This window comes from Verticillium nonalfalfae (assembly GCF_003724135.2).
Source record: "Verticillium nonalfalfae strain VnAa140/NRRL 66861 chromosome Unknown scaffold_77, whole genome shotgun sequence".
NCBI lineage: Eukaryota > Fungi > Ascomycota > Sordariomycetes > Glomerellales > Plectosphaerellaceae > Verticillium > Verticillium nonalfalfae.
In genome coordinates, this window is record NW_021167302.1 from 17,009 (window position 1) to 38,865 (window position 21,857).

The 21,857-nt window shown below is 57.1% G+C and overlaps 5 protein-coding genes across 5 annotated transcripts; 1 reads left to right on the forward strand and 4 right to left on the reverse strand.

Moving 5' to 3' along the window:
- Positions 1-172: 172 nt before the first annotated feature.
- Positions 173-2,390, reverse strand: D7B24_008489 (uncharacterized protein; the record flags this gene model as incomplete). The annotated part of the gene is made up of 4 exons (XM_028642576.1): positions 173-1,125; positions 1,200-1,753; positions 1,831-2,001; positions 2,068-2,390. The coding sequence occupies 4 exons, from the start codon at positions 2,388-2,390 to the stop codon at positions 173-175; spliced, it is 2,001 nt and encodes a 666-aa protein (XP_028493599.1).
- Positions 2,391-4,037: 1,647 nt separating this feature from the next.
- Positions 4,038-6,820, reverse strand: AFG3L2 (AFG3-like protein 2; the record flags this gene model as incomplete). Its single annotated transcript, XM_028642577.1, has 2 exons — positions 4,038-4,831; positions 4,894-6,820. The coding sequence occupies 2 exons, from the start codon at positions 6,818-6,820 to the stop codon at positions 4,038-4,040; spliced, it is 2,721 nt and encodes a 906-aa protein (XP_028493600.1).
- A 653-nt stretch (positions 6,821-7,473) lies between these two features.
- On the reverse strand, positions 7,474-10,430 carry D7B24_008491 (uncharacterized protein; the record flags this gene model as incomplete). The annotated part of the gene is made up of 5 exons (XM_028642578.1): positions 7,474-8,191; positions 8,244-9,813; positions 9,871-9,935; positions 10,022-10,164; positions 10,230-10,430. 5 exons carry the CDS (start codon positions 10,428-10,430, stop codon positions 7,474-7,476), a joined length of 2,697 nt encoding a protein of 898 aa, XP_028493601.1.
- Positions 10,431-13,404: 2,974 nt separating this feature from the next.
- D7B24_008492 (uncharacterized protein) lies at positions 13,405-15,181 on the reverse strand (the record flags this gene model as incomplete). Its single annotated transcript, XM_028642579.1, has 2 exons — positions 13,405-14,387; positions 14,440-15,181. The coding sequence occupies 2 exons, from the start codon at positions 15,179-15,181 to the stop codon at positions 13,405-13,407; spliced, it is 1,725 nt and encodes a 574-aa protein (XP_028493602.1).
- A 2,846-nt stretch (positions 15,182-18,027) lies between these two features.
- Positions 18,028-20,646, forward strand: D7B24_008493 (uncharacterized protein; the record flags this gene model as incomplete). Its single annotated transcript, XM_028642580.1, has 1 exon — positions 18,028-20,646. One exon carries the CDS (start codon positions 18,028-18,030, stop codon positions 20,644-20,646), a length of 2,619 nt encoding a protein of 872 aa, XP_028493603.1.
- Positions 20,647-21,857: the final 1,211 nt, after the last annotated feature.

Sequence of the window (21,857 nt, forward strand, 5' to 3'; positions counted from 1 at the left end):
ATATGATTTAGGAATGTGTTTACACAAGACTCTCCGACATTTATTACAAATATTGTATCTCTCTCTCTCCCTCTCTCCCTCTCCGTATGTGTCTATATACCTATAAATCGTGGTATCTCGCATGAAATGCTTTGCAAAGGAAAAGAAAACGCTCACGTGCATGATCAGCCGCTTAATCGTGCTTCGAACCCCCCGAGCCGACGCGGCTCAGCGCTGCCCTCGAGCTTGCCGCACCGCGACTGCTCCTCCTAGTTGCCGTGCTCGTCAACATGCCCCGTTCTGCGACATCCTCTTCGCTGCGTCTCGGAGCTCCAGGAGAAGCAAACACCCCGTCACGGTGTCGCAGTTCTTGCTCGCTGTATCTCCTGCTCGGCCTCCTCGCCGCCGTGGCGCTCACGGCCCTTTCCACGTCGTCGGCTCCAGCGGGTGGTCCGCCGTATGCGCCTCCTACGTTCTCCATGATGAACGGCGAGGCAGTCGGCTCGTCGAGGGCGGCGAGCTCCCGGACCGTGAACCACTTGGGCAACAGCAGGGCCCTCACAGGAATGAGCAGCATGATGAACACGGGGAAGCCCACGGCTGCCACTGTCTGCGTGATGGCGAACGTGACGGCAAACCCAAGCAGCTCAATGCCGACAAAGATCCAGATGACACGACGGCGGACTTGACGCAGTGGGTGCGCCGGCGGCGTGAGAGCTCGATCGCGAGCGAGGAAGAGGAGTTTGGCTGTGATGCCGTTGGCTTCGAGGGCTTGGACACCCATGACGAAGAACAAGCCGGCAAGAACACCATGTGGGATGAGGTGGAGGACGACGAGCAGTGGGCCGGTCATGGTACCGAGCGTAAGCAGGCCTTGCGCGAGGTTTGAGAAGCGCTGCTCAACCACGTGGCTCGGCTCGACGACATGGGAGCCCGTCAGGTTGCCCTTCTCGTCTGTTTCGGGGCGAGCCTTCTTGACGGTGAGAGCTTCGGTGTGGAAGGGGGCTTGGGGGATGAGGCCATTGGGAAAAGGAAGGCCGAGGATACCGGCGACACCAACGGCGAGGCCAAGCAGGAAGAAGTCCCAGTGAAAGCCAGGAGGCTTTCGAAGAGGAAACTCGGTGCCTTGTGCGATGAGCGAGGAGACTATTGCGGTGGGTTAGCGTTTCGCCATACAGAAACGGGGGGGGGGGGGGGGGGGGGAGAAACAGGATACATACCATTGTGGTCGAACCAGAAGAGGATGGTCAGAAGAATGGCAAAGGGCAGAGCCAGGAATATGTCGCCAACGCTGATGTTCCAGAAATCGACAAGCCAGTCGCGGTCCGCCGTCGGCAAGAAGGCGACGCTGGTGGGTAGCCTCTCCAGGTGGACGTCAGACATGCGTCCGATGTAGACGAAACCGGTGAAGAAGATGAGCGTCAAAGGTGTGCCGTAGTCCTTGAGGAAGACGCGGATGTGGTGGTGGAAGAGACCGCTCGTCCCGAGCTCGCCGCAGATGTACGCGACCATGAAGACGAGCAGGGCGGCAACGATGGACAGGTAGAAGCCAGGTCCGTCGGGGAGTCGCTCGAGCACCTGGATGCCCTTCTGCAGATAGATGAAGGCGACGTAGAAGCCAAAGATGTCACAGGGGAAGCGGGTGACCCATCGCAGCCAGTTGCACGAGTTGGTGATGGCAAGAATCCAGTGAAGGATGAGCGACCAGATACCGATCCAACACATGAAGGCGAGATAGTTGACACCAGTGGGCTCCATGATGTCGTAGACGGTGCTGTCGAGGTCAGGATTGGCCCAGATCAGATCATTGGTAGAGGGGGGGAGACGATGGTCTGTAGAAGGGAGACGTACTAGTTGAACACGGTGATGGGCCCCGTCACACCGACGATGACGAGGGGCTGGCACGCGAAGAGAGAGAACAGGACGGAGCCGAGGACGGAGGCCAACAGGACCTCGTTGACGCCGTAACTGGAGCCGGTGCTGGTGAACATGTCGAGGGAGAAGGCGAGGGCCGGCAAGATGCTGCGCTCTGTCAATCGAAAGGTTCTTGTTGGCAGACGGTCCGTAGCTTTTTCTTTTGGGACCTACTTGGCAAAGTACATGTACACCGTCGCAGGCACAACACGGTAATCCCAGGCGTCTTTCCAGTCACTGCCGTAGTAGGGTGCTCGACGACGGACATCGTTGATCATGCCACGGAAGAGACGGACCTGCCACCACTTGCCGGGGCCGTTGTGGGGAGGTGATGTTGTGGTGGGGGTCTCGACCGCAGTCTCGGCAGAACGAGGCTCAGTATCGACAGAGCGAGGCTCAGTATCGACAGAGCGAGGCTCAGTATCGACAGGACGAGGAACGTCGGGAGCCGGGTCAGCGGCACCCATCTTGGTGTCGTCCGTGCTGGCAGAGACCATGGCCACGGTTGTGGACCGAGCAGAGGCTTGCAGCGGAGGCCTGCTGTGGTTGATGCTTGGGTAAAGGAGGGAGAAAGAATGGGTGGTGACGATGGCGGCAAGGCCTTGAGTAGGTCGCTACCCTAAGGTCAGGTAGGTAAGGTGAGGTACCTAAGGTAAGGTAAGGTAAGGTACCGAAGGTAAGGTAAGGTAAGGTACCTAAGGTAGGTAGGTAGGCACCCAAGGAAGGTGACAGACAGGCCAAAGTGGGTCGATACCCGGGAGCAGGAGGAAATAGTGAATCTGTACAGAGGCTGCGGTGCTGTGAAGAGGCCTGAGAGAAACAAGCGAGGCTGCTGACAGAGGACCGGGCCACCTAGGGTACCGACCTAGGTAGGTAGATAGGTACGTAGGTACGTAGGACTGTCGATGGCTTCGATTGTTTGCGCACACCACTTTGCAGTCCAGTAAACCCAGCCGGGAGAAGCTACGGCTACGGAACAAGCCCATATATACGCCCCGGTCGCGCCTCCGGAGAAGGCCCTGACGGGACCTTACCAGCCCTGGTATCGACGGGGAAGCACATCGAGTAATGGTCGACCAGGGGCCCGCAAGACCCGTCATCGTTTTGGGGAGGGGGAGGAGGCTCTCCCATCAGACGCGCGATTCGAGCGCTAGCCGGCAGACTGCTGATCGCTGCCACCGGCAACCCTCGACACCCACCCACCACGCTTCTGTCTCTCGTCTCGGTGGTGTGTGGGAACAAAGCGGGAAGAGGAAGCCCACCAAGACCCCAAACGTTCAACCGACGACACGGGCGCCACGTTCTTGGCCCCTTGGGACCCCCCCCTCGAGCGTCGACATTCCAATTCAGACCTCACAAGCCTATTCTTTCACCATGACAGCTCCCTGGCCACCCACCACCCCTTGCTGCTCACCGCTGCCAGCTCAGCTTTCAACTCTGCAGCCGCCAGTCAGTCTTCTCTCCAAACAGAAGCCAAGCCTTGTAACGAGGAAAACACGGCGCATTCTACCTTTGATTCTCGGAATACCTGTTGAATCATTTCTATGGGTCCCCCCTTGCTATCTTCTTTTTTCGTTTTTTCTGCCTGGGCAGGTTATTTCGGCGATAAGCTCTGCCGCTCGCCACTAGGCACCTCACCCCATCTCATCTCACCTCACCTCACTGCCCAACCCTGCCCACGACGAGGGTACGGTACCAAACGTGACTTGCACCATGTCCCGCCCTCGTGTGCATGTCGATCGCTTCAACGTTGTTCCACCCACCCACGTTCCTGACACGGCATCCAGGTCAAGTGGGATAACGACTTGGAGGATTCGGTGACAGACCCGTCCTGTAGTCTTCGAGTCATCGAGCTTCGACCGCTTGGGAGGGCGCATGGGCCAGTGAACAGTAGTGGTGTATTTACACATATGGTACATTTGTGTCTATCAAAAACCGCCCGTTTTGCGGCCTCCCGCGCTGCGCCCCTCCGGCTCCCAGAGTACAGCCAGCGACCAAGTGTAGATTTCCTCGAAAAACAAAGTAGAGTGTCAAACAACCCCGCCCCGGCCTCCTCGTCCTGCCCGCCGGAGGCCGGTCAGGGCCTCTTTTCCCCCACGCCCCCGTGTGGGCGGGCACATTCTCCTGCCGGCACGTAACGTGGCCTACCTCTCCGCCCCGTCCACCTGGCGGAACGCCGGCGACGGCTGCTCGGGCGGTGGGCTGCCCGCCTCCTCCGCGGGTGGCGGCGGCGGCGCGCTCTTGCTGCCGCCACCAAAGTACTTCTCAAAGTCCTGGTGGTCCTCGAACGGCCTCTTGCCCAGCAGGCGCACCATGTCGTCGCGCGTCAGCATCTCCTTCTTCAGCAGCTCCTCGGCCACGAGGCCAATCTCGGTGCGCCTCGACGACAGCAGGTCCCGGCACTGCGCGTACGCCTTGTCGACGATGCTGCGCACCTCGGCGTCGATCGCCTGCGCCGTCAGCTCCGAAAACGGCTTCTGCAGCTGGTTCGGGTCCTCGCTGAAGTGCAGCGGGCCGACCTTGTCCGACATGCCCCACTCGGTCACCATCTTGCGCGCCATCTGCGACACCTTGCGGAAGTCGTCGCTCGCGCCCGTCGTCACCGTCGGGAAGTGCAGCTCCTCCGACACGCGCCCGCCCAGCGTCATGGCCATGCGGTCCATCAGCTGCTGCACCGTCATGAGGTACGCGTCGCCCGCCGGCAGGTACTGCGCGTAGCCCAGCGCGCCCTTGCCGCGCGGGATGATGGACACCTTGAGCAGCGGGTCTGCGTGCTCGAAGAACCAGCCGCAGATGGCGTGGCCCGCCTCGTGGTACGCCACCGTGCGCTTCTCCTCGGGCTTGAGCACCAGCGACTTGCGCTCGAGACCGCCAATGACACGCTCGATCGCCTGCTCAAAGTGAATGAGCTCAACCGACTGCGCATTGACACGGGCGGCTGCAAACAAGATAAAGAATTAGTCTAGCCTCCACAACGGCGTAAGGGTGAGGTGAACGTACCAGCTAGTGCAGACTCGTTGACGACGTTGGCAATGTCCGCGCCAGAGAATCCCGGTGTCAGTGTCGACAGCCGGCCAATGAGATGCTCCAGGTCCTCGTTGGTCACAATCTTCTTAAGATGCACCTTGAAGATGTCCTGTCGTCCCTTCATCGTCGGCCTGTCGATGTAAATGTGCCGATCGAAACGGCCAGGTCGTGTAAGAGCCGAGTCGAGAACATCAGCTCGGTTCGTGCCGGCAAGCACAACAATCTGCTCAGAGGTGTTGAAACCGTCCATCTCCGTCAGGATCTGGTTCAGTGTCGACTCGCGCTCGTCGTTGCCGCCCATCCGGTTTCCGTCCTGTCGAGAACGACCGATAGCGTCAATCTCGTCAATGAAGATGATGCAGGGCGCGTTCTTCCGGGCCGATGCGAAGAGGTCACGCACTCGCGAGGAACCGACGCCGACAAACATCTCCACAAACTCGGAACCGCTGACGCTGAAGAAAGGAACACCAGACTCGCCTGCCGTTGCCTTGGCGAGCAGCGTCTTACCCGTACCGGGGGGTCCAGAGAGAATGGCACCACGGGGAATCTTGGCACCCAGGCGCTCGAACCGCTCAGGCGCCTTCAGGAAGCTGACAAACTCCATAATCTCAGCCTTGGCCTCGTCCATGCCTGCCACATCGCTGAACTTGACCTTGACCGCCGTCTCGTGGTTGAACATCTTGGCCTTGCTCTTGCTGAAGCCGCCGAACATCTGACCGCCACCGCGACCGCCGAGGCTCCTCGTGGTGTACATGAGGAGACCGACAAGCAAAATGGTCGGGCCGAAGGCCATGGCGACCTGCCAGAGACCACCCTCGCTGGCGTAGTTGACGGGAATGCGTTCAGCCGACGGGATGCCGAGCTCCTTCTGCGCCTGCTCCAGCTGCTGCTCAAACGTCTGTACTGAGCCGATGGAGAAGTAGTACTGGGTGTTCTGATCGAAGCCGTCATACGCGTTCTGCGCACCCTCCTGGTTCAGCTCGACGCGCACCTTGCCGCTGGACAGGACGGTGAGCTTCTTGATGAGGCCCTTGGCGAGGAAGTTCTTGTGCACCTCTTGCCAGGTAATCTCCTTCTGCTGGCCGAAGAAGCTCGACTCGAAGAAGGGCAGGACGACAGCCCAGACGATACCAGCCATGATGAGGTCGCCCGTGCTGAAACGGCCAAGGAACCACTTCTTCGCAAACGGGCTGCCGGCGTCGGCGCCATCCTTGCCACCACTGCCATCGCCCGTCTTGCCGTCCTTCTTCTTCTTCTGTCCCTGCTCCGACTTCTTGTCCTGTTCGCCCTCCTGCGTGCTCTCCTTGCGGCCTGCCTGCTTCGCCGCATCCTCGTGTCCATGCTCGCGCAGCTCCTTGGCCGTCTCGTACTCTGCCAGTCGGTTGGCCATCTTGCTCATGACGCGAAGAAACTTGCCAATCTCGACAATGGTCATGTCGCCGGGTTTTCGGTCCGCCAGCATCTCGCCGAGCTCCTTGGGCGCGCCCGTGACCCGCATGCTCTCGAGGTTGTGTGCGAAATCGTCGCGCATCCACTGCGGCAACCTCTCGTTCTTGCCAAATTCGGCAAGCACCGTCATCTCGTCCTCGGTCAGGTATGTCCATCCCTCGGGTAGGGGCCAGTCCTTGCGCTCCTTCTCCAGTAGAGCCGCGGCATCGTCCTTGGCCTTCAGCTCATCTTCGTTCGGCTTGATTGGATCCTTGCTCTCGTCTTTGGGGGGTTGTGGACCCTGCGTCGAGTATAGCCTGGCAGGGGCATGTGGTAGGGAGGTGGTTCGGACCGCCAGTGGCAGCTGACGTGCCACTCGTGACGGGCGCAGCAGTGCTCTGCATAATGTCGCCCGCTGTGTTTGTCTTGCGACTCGCGCCAGCTGCGTGGATTGACGAAGGAGTCCGGCCATGGTCGGAGGTTGTGGTGATGGTGGTGGCGTGTGGAGGGCGGAATGACCGGAGTCAGAGAGGTGGTAAGGGAATGATGCTGGGCGCCTGCAGTTGAGAGCTAGTTCATGGATACGCTCTCAATGGGTCGAAATGATTTTGCAGCGTATTAATCGGTAGCCTCGCCGCCGACCGCAGAGACTCGGTGTGGTTGAGGGTTTTGTGACGTTGGTGGTTGGGGTTGGAGTCTCTGGGTTGAGGTAGCTTTCCCTAGGTACTGAACAAGTATGACGGCTCCAGCAAATCTCTTGCGGTTGATGATCAGTTCATCCGGGGCTGTTCCGGGCCTCGGGGTTAAGCGGAGCTCGTCACGTGATGGCGTGAGCTTACGGTCTACGGCTCTCCCACGCCACTCTGGTAGGCAGCCAAACGACGCGTACAAACACGGCCAGACCTGGCATGTGTAATGCTAAAGGCACAAAACAGCGACAAGCTTGGCCTTAGTAGAGCGAGCCTTCAAGCGGAAGTGGGAACAAATAGAGATAAATGCACCTTGGCTTTGTGTACCTAACACCGCGTCTACCATCCGCCAAACGTAAACCCCGTGCAATGCAAACGACCGAAATTGCCCGCTAAATCGACTATTACCCTTCCTCCGGTTCGCCTCCATCCCCCCCTATCGTGGAACATCTCCCACTGTACCATTTTCAACAGTCGGGTACGCGCCTCCACTCATCTCTGCCCAGTCCCAATCCAACGTCATTGGGAGTGAGAATAGATCCTGCGGCAGAAGCGGTTGCTGGTACGTCACCCCTATCATATTTTGAGGTGAACGAATCCCGCCATTAGGCCCAAAGCCGGTCATGTCGCCAAACGAAGAAAAGTCTTGTTGGTCCGACATAGAAAAGTCTTGAGGCCAGCCAGCAGATGGTGGCGCGGGCGAAGGCTCCGCCATTTGAGCCGCCATTGGGCTGAAGCTGGCGCTGTTTCTTTGACGAAGATTGGCCTCCCCGTTGAACTTGGGTGAGAGGTGTCCGTCGTTGACTCCGTTGAGTCCGTTGCCTGTTGGCGTCGTCGCTGATAAAGGCCTCGGGGTCTGCATCGATGACGTATCAAGGGAAGATTTAGAGTTGTCCTGGGTCTTCCTCTTCCTTCGCGAAGACTGCTCCTTTTCAGCCTTTTCCACCACCAGCTTGGCGATGCGCTCAAACTCGGCACAGACACCTAGCATACGATGCACGCCGCCGGTTTCGGCCTCCTGTCCCAGCATGGACAAGAAGTTGACAACGAGATTCATCAGTTTCGTATCTGATTTTGCACGATGATCGAGAGGATTCTGCAGGATATTACCGAAAAGTGTCATCAGTGCAGACACGGGGAAATAAAGAATGAGCCTGAACACCGTTAATTCAAAATTGCCCACAGGCGTAAATCGCAGCAACTTACCAGACAACAGAGAAATCTCCTTGCGGGACATATTTGAGCAAAGAGACAGACGCTCTCGCTGCGGCTGTGCAAAGGGCGGCAGAGGCAAAGACGCGAGGATTCAACGGCTTTGTGTTCAGTCCTTGAATCGCGTAGTTGGAAAGCCGACTTGTCCAGTACCCATGGTGGACTGACATGCGGTGAATCGTCGTCAAACAGTTGTAGTACGTGAGATGAAGCATAATAACATGCAGGATCAGTGGCGTGTGTGAGGCCTTGATCTCGTGCTCTGGACGGAAATCGATTGGAATCCTGTCTTTCCACTCCTCGAGCTCCTTGTCGAGTTCTCCAATAGTGTTGAGGAGTTCACCAGGGGATTGCTTTGCCGCTTGTGTGGCGTAAAGTCGGTTGTACACCTTGCCCTCGATGATTGCAAATTCACACATCACCCTGAAAAGGTTCATTTTTCCTTTGCCGTCGGCTAGGGGGATGTTGCCGATGTTATCTGAAGGGTCGGCATCCGGTAGCTCAACGTTCATGTCACCATCGTCTTGAGCAGGCGGCCGGCCCGCGCGAAGACACAGGTCCTTGTCGAGCATGTACGCGATCCAGAATACGCGCTTGCGTTGCTCAATCTCGATAGGATTGAGGTCAAAACCTGTGCCACGCTTGTGCAGACCGATGCAGTGGGAAAGTCGGATCGCAGTGGCCACGAGGATGAAGGTCGGCTGCGGGTTCGGTGTGCCTTGCAGGAAAAGGGCCATTGCCAACAAGGCCTGGACAGTCAGTAGGTCGGTATTACGCATCGTCAACTCGGGGAAGATGGCCATGGCGTTCTTCAGGTATGCCCACGCCTTGTCATCTTCTTCTTGTGGCACGAGATTGCTCATAACCCGCAATCGATGGGCAAAGGCCAAGGCACAGTTGAGACTGGCCCACCATCCCGATCCCTCATAGGGGTCATTCGAGTATTGACGCTCGACCAGGTGCATAAAGGTCGGCTGGTGGAAGAGTGGAAACATGCAGTTGAAGTTCTCGAAGAAGTCCTTCAGCAACGACAGAGCCTCAGCCTTGGGCGGTAGAGGTCGGAAAATGGGGCGGCGGAAGAGGTCGCTGAAGATTTCTGGCTTCCAGTTGGTCCACTTGTGGTCGTCAATCGAGACCTCCGAGATCATCTGCTGGAAAGAGTTGTCGCCAGTCTTCTCATTCACCCATTGAATACCTTTGGGCGAGAAGATGGAGAATCCCGAGGAGGAGCCGATGTATCGGGTCTCGCCAGACTGATTGGTAACGAGCGAGCACATCATCTCCGATAGCTCCTCCACCTCCCCTTCTCCCTCGCCCGTCTCTTTTTCGGGGGCCTCGGAAACGGTAGATTTGCGCCTCTCGGATTCTTTCGAGGGCTCGGGAGAGGTAAGGGAGCTTTGCGGGGTGGATGTGCTTTCTCGTAGAGTGGCAGACGCGGCTAAAGAGGGCGATGAGGGGTTTGAGACCGCCTGTGAGGCCTGCCTAGACTGCTGGTGCTTCTCAGCCAGCTTTTTCTCCAGGGTGCCGAGGTCCATCTCGCCGTTCTCATCTTCGTCGAGCAGACCTATGCCTATGTCAGCGAAATGCTTGACTTCGTCTGAAGTGGGCCCGTTTCACTGACCTGATAGCCTCAGCAAGTTTTCCATTCTGCCCAGTCGATTCTCGAGACCCTCAATGTACTTTGCGCTGTGCAACGCTGTGATCAGTTCGCGTATCTAATGAGAGGGAGGGGCGGACGCAAGATAAGCTTTCCGTCGCGGAGCACAACCTACCCTTTGGGAGGGGTACGCTTTTTCTCGACCTGTGTGAAAATACATTCCGTCTTGTAGTTGATGCAGTGGCTGCATGCAGGCATTTTGCCATCGCACTTGATCTTCTTCTTCCTGCACATGTCACAAGCCTTCGCGCCGCAATTCTGTCAGCGTTGAGGTTCGGACAACAATATGGCCCGTTGGAGCTGCCACCCTCTGAACCACTTACTCTTGCGATCCTCCTCCTTTTCGCTTCATTTGCGTCATCGAGCAGAGTTGAATGGTCGGGGAACATCTGAGCTGCAAGGTCCGGTGGTAGGTGTTGAATCGGGATGCCGTCGGGTGTGTAACCACCGAATATTTGAGGTGGGGGGTTCATCATGGGTGGCGGATGCCCCATGTGAGGCATCTGAAAGCCCATGCGATCCATGGCGTGCGTTTCGATGGAGTGACCGGGCGGTGGGAATCGTATTCTGGGGGCGAATTGAGATCAGACGGTTGGCGCGATCGCAGGCAGTCGAAGTAGAGGAAATCGTGAAGAGTGCGACGGTGAAGGAGACGTCTTCAATGTCTTTATTGTGGGCGCATTGATTACAGGGCGTTGATGTGGAAGGGCCGATCTGGGAGAGTCGAGTGCTGGGGCGACGGATGAGCTTTGACGAAGTTGACGAAGTTGACGATCGATCGGGCAACGCTCCTAGGCAGAAGATGCGTGCACTGGTCAGATCAAGTACGCTGGGTGAGATGGGTGCTTGTCGTAATGTGTGGAGGTTTATGGCTCGTGGAGTTACAGATCGCGTGGAAGCGACAGACAGATGCAGGCGTGAACGAGGGTGAGGCAGGCGGTATGTCGAACAGTAGCAAGATTACTAGGAGGGAAGATTCAGGATCGGGAGAGGACGTGACGGGAAGTCCGGGATGGGATGACGCCTGGCGGGAACGGGAATCGTGTGGTGTGCCTCACATTTGGACGTGCCCATGGCTGGGCTAGCTACGCTCGCCTCATCGGGGGGGGTAGAAGGGGCTAGGGGAGGGGGGCCGAGGCCAAGGGGGTGGTCCTGCTGTGTGCAGCAGGAGGACCTCACCAGTGGGTGATGTGGGTGGCCTTGGTCCCCACCCCACTTGCAATTGCGCCTGCACCATGTGTAGTAGGTGGGTGCTCACGCTGCGACTGGGGTCGATCTGCGTGCAGTCCCGCCCCATTTGCCGGGCTTGTGGCCTTTCGGGCTTCACCTGCCCACGAACCCCGACATGAACAGCCGCCTCGCTGTCACTCCCACGGGGGTACGGCAGGTGTGGTGGCCTCTCTACAGCACTCTTGGTTAGCTCTTGCCGCTTGCTTCACCGAAGCCTGCTGTTGTCGCAGACCAGAGCACGATCTTTCACAATATCTCAGATCTACAGTCGTGGGGCCCAGCTGTTACCCGACGATTGGTAAGCCCCCCAGTCCTTTACCCCTTCTACTTCCCCCTCCTCTTTCAATGGCCCCTTCCCCTGTCAGATTATCCTCGATGGTACTCAGCCCCCCCCTCCTTGTGAATCATCCCGTCGCCTAGACTCGGGCCAGACACAGCACAGAGCTGCTTTTTCTTTCGCCAACACCACCCATCTCAAGACATCAAGGGATGTTCTATAGTTTTTGTGTTGCCTCATCTATTATTGAGTTCGAGTCCCTGATCGGCCGGCCGACCAATGACTTTCACCTTGCCTCACGAACCACCGCTGTATCAACAGATGGGCGCGGATGATTTGGAATGTTCGACTTGATCCACGGTGGGCAAGTTGCGCGGCTAAAAGTACCCCTGCATTTGTTCAAGACACAGCCAAGACCCTCTTTTTCTGCCATTACTTTCTCTGTTTTCCTGTTCTTCGAGAACGCTGGGCATCGCTTCCCAATTGAGCGGAGGCGCTCTCGGGTTCGGAACCCGCTCGCTCGGAATGGGACGGCCTGTCGCGATATGGCATGATGTTCTTGACGCCAGTCATTACAAGCATGTCAATCTCAAGATTCGTGTTCAACTCACCTCGACCCTGAGGGGTTCGTGCTTGAGTCTGGGCCCTGTGAAAGAGCCCCCGAATGCGCAATCAATCGCGGTTCTCGTTGTCAGTCAGTCCGAGCAAGGACTGGACGAGACCCGCCAGATGGAGCTTGCTCACGGACCTGTACAGAGTTCCCCGACAAGCATGGACATTGAAACGATAACCACGCGCCCTCGAGGTCTTCTTCATTCCCTGATGTCCTGATGGCCTCGGAGCCTCTATTGGCCCTGGGCATTGAAATTTAACACAATCGTGCGGTCAATTCGGAATCCCGGCAACGATTTCGCGAACCGGTCCTATCTAGCCATGTGGCGTACGTACTTGAGGCAAGCATATTCGGAAGAACCCTGAGCTGAAGCTCGGGGCTCCATGTGCTGGCCACGAAGAGAATGTCGTTTCACAAGTCAAGCGGCCGATCTTGGGACGAGAACCTTCAACCCGGGAACGGGCTGTAGCGGGCCCGTGGGGCTGTGCATAGACCGTCAGCCAGCGCACGCAAGCTGGAGCAACGCACACAACCCACGCGTCTGGTAGACCAGTGGGCCCAAGCGCCAGCATTCCTCAGGTTGTGCGTCTTTGGCGTTTCACAACTGTCTCGACTGGAGGCTGTCGTCACACTCGAACAGTCCCTTCTCCTCCCGTAGGCCTACGCATGGCAGTGTCGCAAGGGCCAGTTCGAACTCGAGTCTTAAGAAGCTATTCCCGAGCTTACCGGCGCCGGAGGCAGCCAAGATAGCGTGTTTTCGAGCGAGACGTCGGGTCGTCGGCTTCGCATCGATAATTTGAAAGCGAGCCGCGAGGGTTCGACGTCCGTGGCGTTGACAGGCTGTTAAAGTTAGGTCAGCTCTGTGGCAGCAAGGCAATGTCTGTTGAGGAGAATTGTGGTCACCACGGGTGATCATACCGGCCTGCAACAACACGCCACAGGAAAAGGTCATCGTCAACATCACGAAAGTAGTAATAGAGTCCGCACAGCATTGCGCATGTCCCTGAAGACAAATAATCTCTTTGCTTGTGTGGAAGATTGCATAGAGCAAAACAGCAGGGTATCCGACTTTCCAAAATCCGCCTCAACTTCCACCCCCCTGGTCCTCAAGTATAGACATGAATGCGAAGCAACTTCCTCTTCTCTTTGTGCGATGCGCTTTTGAATCACAAATCCAATCGGTCGTGGCAGAGCGGAAACTAGCAAGAAAAACGCCTCCCCATATGCACTCGTGAAGACAGTGCAGGGTGCTGCGTGTATATGAGCAGCACCTCGACTGAATGTTGTAAATAAGTATTAAATCATGAAAAAATTTCTTTGGTATCGAAACGTAAGCAGACGCGGAAAGATACTCGAATGAAGGGGCGACGAGGAGGCCTCAGCGGATCTCCTCGGTGAACCGCGAGACTGAACCTCTGGAGCCGTCCTGTGAGGTCAAGGACCGGCCGACAGCATCCCGCAAAGGCGGAACCATCAGGTGAGACGGCGGCGCGGGGTCGGCAAAGGGGTTCGACTCCTGAACGGGTGTGCGTGCCGGGCCGGACCGCATAATGGGCACGCCGCTGACAGGTCGCATGGGCGAGCCCAGCGCCAGTCGGGGTGCTGTAGACCCGGAGGCTGGGTCATCGAAGAAGGTGGTCGATTGACGGTAGTAGACGGACTCGTCATTGCTCACGACACTCATGCGGGGATCGGTGTATCCATCGCCGCCAGCTTGGAGGACCGGCGGAAGCTTCCTGCCGGAGACCCGGTAGAAACCACGTTCGCCGGCTTCCTCGGGCTGCTCGGAAGCCTGGCGAGAGGCACGCTTCGCGCCGAGCCCGGCCAGGGCCGCGGAGCCGAGACCGAGGGATCTCTGAACCATAGCACTGGCTCCGCTATTGCCCCCGGGCGGACCGTTAGGACCCGTCAGCATGCCACGGGTGTTGGTGCTGTTCCCATCGCCTAACATGACGCGGCCCTGTTGACGCTTGCGCATTTTCAGGGCGAAGAGAACGAGGAAAACAATAAGGGCGGCACCGGCAATACTGCCTACCACGCTACCAACGACCATGCCAGTCTCAACGGGCGCCTCGTCGGCATCCTGGTCAGCTGTCGCCGTAGCCGAAGGGGTAGAGCCCCCTACTCCTCCAGCGCCGGAGGCACCTGAAGCGGTGGAGTAAAAGCCCGAGAGCGAGGCACCAGTCGAGCTGGCAAGAGAAGATGTCGTGGTGAAGTAGCTGGTCGTCGTGGTGGGTAAGCTCGAACTGCTGGCGTCCGAGTTTGAGAGGAACGAATACGGCGACGACGAGGCGGAACCGCTTTCGGCGAGAAGGTGCAGCGAAGAGCTATTGTTGTTGCCATAGCGGGACTGTTGTATAGCTGCGACATATTAGCATCAGACGGTCTGCGATACGGCCACAAGGATGCTCACATTTGGAGCCGGGTATGGTCGAATTGGAGCCAGCGCTCAGAGTTGGGAAGGCTAGTGGAGGAGTGGTTAAAGGAGCGGACGTCGGGAGCTGGTCCTGACTTTCTAGAGGAACTTCAGACGACATGGGCGTCGGGGGAAAGGTAGGCGGTACTGTCTCATCGCTTGGGATCGCCGGGGTCAGCACAGAGCTGGATTCGAGCGGAACGGTCTCTGGCGGAGGGTTCGTCTCGGGGTAAGGAAGAGAATCCGTCTGAGGGACCGGTGCTGGATCGACAGCAGGCTCGGCAGCAGGCTTCGGAGCAGACCCTGGCTGCACCTCTCCTGGGGCCGGGGTGGCAGGAGGTTCGGGCTGCGCCGTGGGGATACCGCCAGCAGCCTGGTAAACAGAATAGTCGACGGTCACGCCGGCGACCGGGTCGATCACCACAGTAGCAGGTTCGGCAAACTGAGTCTGGACGCGGACAGGAACGCCGTTGCCGTCGACGATTTGAATGACGGAGACGGTCTGGACGACGTGAGTGACGAGTGCTGAATCGGCAGCGGGGGTTGGTGCGGCATCAGGGGCCTGACGGTTGTGGTGCTGGTGGTGCTGGTGGTGCGGCTCAGGGCCGTCGTTGTTGCTGTTGATATGAGGGTTGGTGTTGATGTTACGTCTTTGTAAGGAATGGAAATGATTGTGATTCTTGTTGCCGGGAGGGCTGCGGGCCTGAACGAGTGAAGGCCCACGCCGTGCCTTCGTCATTGCGCGTGGCGGAGGGCTGGCACCGAGCCAGCTGGTTGGATGAAGGATGCAAATGCGGATGCAGTTGTGGATGTCGTCGTGAGGTGAGAGCGAGTGATCGACCTCGTGTGTGGGATTTTGGGATCTGCGGAAGGGACTGATGGTCCGGCTAGGCGGATGGGGGCAGGCTATCTGCCCTGGGAATGGCCGGCGGAAAGAGGCTGAAGTTGCGGCTATGGCTCTATGGGGATGATGCGAAGGGGGCGAAGTCCATGCCTGCTGTCATCCTCTCGTGGGGCCTTGTTGTTGTGAAAGCGAAAGAATGTGCTGGTGGTGGAGGCTATTTTGGATTGGTCTGTTATGTTGTCGTAGGATTCCAGTCCACGTTGTGAGAAGGTAGGTATGCGACGATCGGGTCGGGCCTGTGGTGCCTGTCTAAGGCGGGTTTGTGGTATATGTTTGCCTTTGTTTCCGTCTGAAGATGTGGCGATTCTCAGTAGCGACCCTTAGTTCGGCCGAATCTCATTACGAGATAGACTCGTTGGGCGGAATCGAATCGATTCGGCTTCCAATCGACTCCGAAGACTCGACTCAGTCGGGTGTTGAAGAACTGTGAAAGGAGGAAGAAGAAAGAGTGTCTGCGGGCGAATGAGTGTAAACAGCGGCCCCGTACCTGGGGAGGTGGTGCAGAGAGGAATGGAGCAAAAAGACGACACCACCAGCAGCGACGGCGACAGTAGCGGCAAGAGGACGGGATGCGGCGGGATATGGGATGGGGCACATGAAAGTGGATGCAGGCACGAGAACGAAATGAGACATCCACCACACGGGCAGAAGAGGCCTTGAAGATTTGACCATCTGAGGACCTAGACCTGGAGGTCGGACCGGGGTGCAGCGGGATTTGTGAGTCGAGGCAAGGGGAGAGGGTGAGTTTCGGGGCCTTTTAGTGGGATTGATTCGAAGCGTTCGGGGGACGTTGGGGACGCTTGGGGGCCTCTTCCCTCCCCCTCGAACACACACTCACATGGCGAGATTTCGTTCATTTCGCTTGCTGCCATATCGGCCAATGGGGCAGGGGGCGAGACCTGCGAGACACAGGACAGCGGCAGGGGAGCACACATCTTCCTCTCGCAGCTGATGGTCCATGCTCACTCCTACCCTGGCCTGTTGCCTTGGTGGTCCAGGATTGGGTGTCGACTACAGAGCTCCGTCTGTCGTTGCTCATCGTCAGTCAATTCAACAGCCAATGCACGAGACGCGACGCGTTGGACGGCCTTGGCCTTCTGCTCCCATCCATGCTCTCAGAACACAATTGGACGTTTCCATTCCGCGAAAGGCTTCCTTTATCTATCGGCGAGGGGGGGCTCAGAGACTTTCCATGGCCCCCGTTTTTTTTTTTGTCTTCTCGTTTGCACAACGTGCGTGGGATTTTTCCTCCGTCTCGTGCTACTGTACGGTAGCAAGGCGGCTTCTCTCGTATTCGTCGGCCCGCCATCCATCCATGTATCGATGGCCCGCTGTCGGCTGTTGCAGTTGGTTGGTGCAAGGTTACGGTGCTATTTTTGTCCATTTCGTTTATTTGCTGGTGCCCGCATCTGTCCATTATCGAAGATTTAATCGAAGGTGAAACAATCGTGTTCTGTTTCTTCAAGATTTCTTTATTCCGACGAGGACGGGAGGAGAGAGGCCCTGTCCATGGGTGCAGTGGAGTCTGAGAGAAGGCAGCACCGAGTGACCGGCCCTCAAATGCACAGACGCCAGGATGCCTCGCTGTCAGGCCGGTTGCTTCAGGTTGTGGGTGCTTGGGTGTCGGCGTGCGCCCAGCCCAACATGGTGCATCATGCCAAGTGAGGAAACACGATCCAATGCGAGGCGTAGAGGAAAGAAATGGAGCGGTCGCGTCGTGGACGTGACGAAGCAGTGCAACAACACCTTCACAGCTAGATGCACTTGTCAAAATGGATTGGCAAGTGCCATCCATCTGCTCGTGCGATTGACGGTGATTTCTCGCTAGGTGTTGGCCCCCCAAGCGACTCACAATGGGCCCACAATTGTGATCTGCGCAAACGGACATTCGGTGGGTACCTAAACTGTCTTGTGCAAGCTATATGTACACAGCAGGCCACTACACATGTCGTCATGGGCTTTTTGAATCACCCTGCCTGCCGATCGTTCGCCCAAGGAGACCACTCGCGAGGTCTTTAAAACGTGACTGAGCTCTGATGGAGGGACTACGAGGACGGCAAGGTCAGCGGCGGATTGACGACGTACATGAAAACGCTACGCTTATTCGAGCATTTAAGCCAATGACTTGAGCACTCCCTTGCATGCTGTCCATCTCGTGGCCTGCACGTTGAGAGCATGCTTCATTTGGGTGTTTGCGCCTGATTCTGATTAGCTGGCGGTTCTTGCCAAAAGACAGTGCTTCTCAAGCTCCTCCTTGGAAACCTGCGTACCTGCATCCGTGCCGTCATTCGTCAAATGCCAGGGAAGGCAAACTTGGATGCAACCTCCCAAGTTACTTAGACTGCAGATACTGCCCTGGGATCGACTTTTCCTGAAACAATTATAACCTTCCCATGAGGATCACGTAGCCCTTTTCTTTGACGGCTGTCTTCTGCAACGGTTCATGTATCGCGAACGCTCGTCACATATCGCTACGTACCATTGTTGTTGGCATAAAAAGTCATTCATAACACGAGATATACGACACCCGAGAACCCTGTCCGACGCCGCGCCGGTCGGCACCGCACCGGCCACGCAAGCTATCTCTTTCCGGCCGCGAAAACTTCAGGTATATAATCAAACAGCCGGCAACAACGATACATAGGTGAGCTTGCAGCCTGCCCAGGTTAAACATCTCGAAAATGTTTCCTTGTCAAACTACTGAGCCCCTACACAACGATGCCCCTGTCGACTTGTCCGACCGCAAGTCGAAGGCAGGTGTCGTACCCCGCTATCACGTGACGGTGCCGTGTGTCCAGGAGAGTCCGTCAAAAGCTGACGTCACAGAGATCCCCACAGATGTGACAGGTCTCCCACCAAGAGACCGACACCGTCCCCGATCCCGACCTCCACTACCAGAGCGTACGGTGCCCGCTAAGCCGCCGACGCGCCCGTCCCCTAAGACTTTCTATCATCCCGATTTTCCGGCTCTCGTCCTGGTATCCGGAACCGACGCGCACATGGCACGGTCTTCGTCACAGGAGTCTGGTCACTCTCTTCCTCCCGCCTATTCCTTTGTTGACGGACTAGGGGATAACCGATTCCTCGCTCCCGACCCTCGACAAACATCTACTCAATCACTGACACCGTCCTTCGTTGGCGGAGATGATACTGAGACAAGGCGGACTTTGCTTGTGGTTTACATCCATGGCTTTTACGGCAACGACCAGTCGTTTCAGTCATTCCCTGCTCATGTACACAATTACCTCAAGAATGAGCTGAGTGACAACTATGTCATTCACTCCAAGATCTATCCCCGGTATAAGACATACAAGGCTATTACGCTTGCCAGAGACAACTTTAGCTCATGGCTGCAACCTCATGAGAGTCCTACAACCGACATCGTTCTCGTTGGCCACTCCATGGGAGGATTACTGGCCGCTGATGTTGCTCTGATGGTATTCCATTACCCACCCACTACCATACAGAGTGTCTCAAAGCTAACCTCCTCGCAGCCCAATCGTGACCCTTACTCGTCGCATCCTCTGAAACATCGTCTCCTGGGTACCATCTCTCTTGATTCCCCTTTCTTGGGGCTTCATCCAGGTATCATCGTTTCGGGCATCAGCAGTCTTTTCCGGTCCAACCCCAGCCCCCCCGAAACCCCCGAACCGGGGGCGGGACCCTCCACAACATTGAGTCCCATACTTTCCGGAACAGCAAGTCCTGAACTCTCTCAATATGGTTCCACGACATCGATCAACCAAATTTCTTCCATTGACAACAGCTCCACAACGTCGATCTCACCCCAGCCTTCAAATGACCCCTTCTTCAACCCGTCCTACTTCAACGACGTCCCCTTCAGAGAACAGCCCTTCAAGAAGCGACTGCTACATTTTGTCAAGAAGCATTCGTCCGAAGGCGTAATCGGCGCAGCCAGAAACCATGTTCTCTCCCATCTTGAATACGGCGGCTGCCTTGCAGACTATCCCGCTCTCAACTCACGCTACAGCAGGATCCGCGCCCTCGAAGACGTTGACGAACTCCACTCGCTCCGTCAGCAGAGCCATGGACCTGCTGCGTCGCAGAATCAACCCCTTGCACGTGTTCGTTTTGTGAATTATTACACTATCAGCACTGGCAGGCCCAAAAGGGTCAAGTCGAGGTCGCACGGCCCATCGCGCAGCCGTTCACCAGAGCTCGACACGACAACTGACCGCCTGGAGGCTGGATCGATGGAAGATCGCGGTTCCTTGGTATCGCCTTCAATGTCTGCCTCGGTAGGCGATGTGGCCACGCCTGGCATACGGCTTGCTGAGCCCAGCGGTGTCGAGGAGAAGCTTCTCTCTCCTACCGAAGCTGCTGCAGCACAGGACAACCTGCCACCGGCGGCTTCAATGCAGCATATTGACCCGTTTCCAGAATCATCTGAGGTCGGCGACAGCGAGCATGTTGTTCATGGCAGCTCAAGCTTGAGCCAGCACCACAATGACAGCACAGCAGACCTGCCAGCTGTTCCTGATCTGCCTCCTAGACCGGTGACGCCAGACCTAGATGCCTGCCCAGATAAGGATTCTCGACGCCAGGCAGAGAAAGAAGCCAAGCGCGACCTGAAAACCTACGAGCAGGCCGTGAAGAATCGCGAGAAGGCCATCAAGGAGCGCCAGAAATTGGCGGACAAGCGGCGGAAGAAGGCTGAGAAGGACACCCAGAAGTCAGAGAAGGAGGCTGAAAAGGCGCAAGCCAAGTCCCACACCAGGGAACAGGCCCAGCGTGAGGCAGAGGCCGAACAGAGGCGACAGGAGGCCGAGCAGCGGGCGAAAGAGGCAGTCGACAGAGAACGCGAGGCAGCGGAAAGAGATGGGCGGCCGATGCCTGCTCATGAAGCGCAACAACAACAACAACAACAACAGCAGCAGCAGCAGCAGCAGCAACAACAACAACAACAGCCATCCAATGAGCAATGCCAAGCAGACACCGATGTCACAGACCGAGGTCGAGAAGGAAGTCCATCACGAGGCCGCACAACAACAGCGGAGAGGGAGGCCCGCGCTATCGAGGCAAAAAAGCCGGCGAAAGAGCGCAAGTTTTGTGTGCTGCCGCGTCGAGTCGGCGAGGGAAAGGACGACACGTGGGTATCAATCTTCATGGAGGGCGTGGATGAGGTAGGTGCTCATTGCGGTCTTTTCTTCCCAGGCACTCACTACGAGGGCTTGGTCGGTAACGTTGGACAAAGGGTGGTGGAGTGGGCTCAAGAGAGCCTTTCGAACAGGGCCATTCTCGAGCTGGCGCAGACCACTGATGATTTGCGACTTGACTGAGTCTTGCGAGCGGGCAGAGGAGCTAGATCGACGCGTACGTGCCTTGCGGAGCATGGACACGGCAAAGGCCGAGAGATATCGCCTTAGCAGGACTCGGGAACTACCTGTCTGGCCAAGTATTCCGAGCCAGTCGTTAAGATAATATCTACAATGATACCCAATGCCATCATCCTTCGGTGACAGCTTAATTTGCTCACTTGTAGCTCCATCGCATGCATGACAACAACACGACCACGAGAAGAAAGAGGCAGCCCTATTCATTGATCTTCGCTTGTATTATTCCGGGACGCAAAGCTACAATCAAGTATTCTGCGCACCTCTCCCGTGATAAAGACCACGGGGTCCTCGCTCAGGGAGAAAAGCAGGCTTTCGCCCCGTCCAGGGCAAAGGCCAGTCTCCCCTTTTTCGTGGAAACAAAAAGTACTGCTTAGTCCGTTCCCGGTGCTATAGTACTGAAAGCCCAGCAGGGCCAATATGTGTGCGCATGTGCATAGAAGTCCCCTCTCCGAGAGCGAACCATCCTTCGCCTCGGGCCTCCCTTCTGTGCCATCCATCGTTCGTCCACTTTCTTTACCTTTCATGACGTCCCCTGTGTGACTGTTTCCCTGTTTTTTGTGGTTCGGCGCGGAAGGGGTGGGTATTCCCTTTGGGCCTTCTTCCCCGGCGTCCGAGATGTGAAAAAACAAAGACAAAGAAAGGAAGAAAAAAGAAGTGGAAGCGGGAAAAAAGCATCAAAAACCAACCAACGCCGTGCTTATACAGGTGCCAGGGTGTGGCAAAGAAGAAATCGTCAATAAACGCAGGAACGGGTGGACTGCATGCGTTGTAATCCCCATTAAGAAACCTTTTCGTCAAGTCAAGACTGAGGCGGCCGTAAAGAGGAGCGATAGAGAGCGTGTGTGTGCGTGTGCAGTGGGCCGAAAGCCGACTTGGGTATCATGCTGAGGATCATTTCGTTCGAAGGACGGCTGGGAAGGTCAGGAGTTACCCTGACGATCCTTCCGAGGACGAGCACTCGTCTTCGGGCCTGCGGGCTTCCGGCCGCCGCTGGCCTTGCGACCAGCCTTTTTCGATGGAGCAGTCTTGGGAGCGCCGACCAGAGGTTCCCGAGCCTCACTGGCCTGCGCGCAAGGCGTTTGATGGCGCGTCTGATTGCGGCCGAGTCCCTTGGCGCCCGGTCCTTGACCGGCGGCGTTGGAGATCGAGTGGTC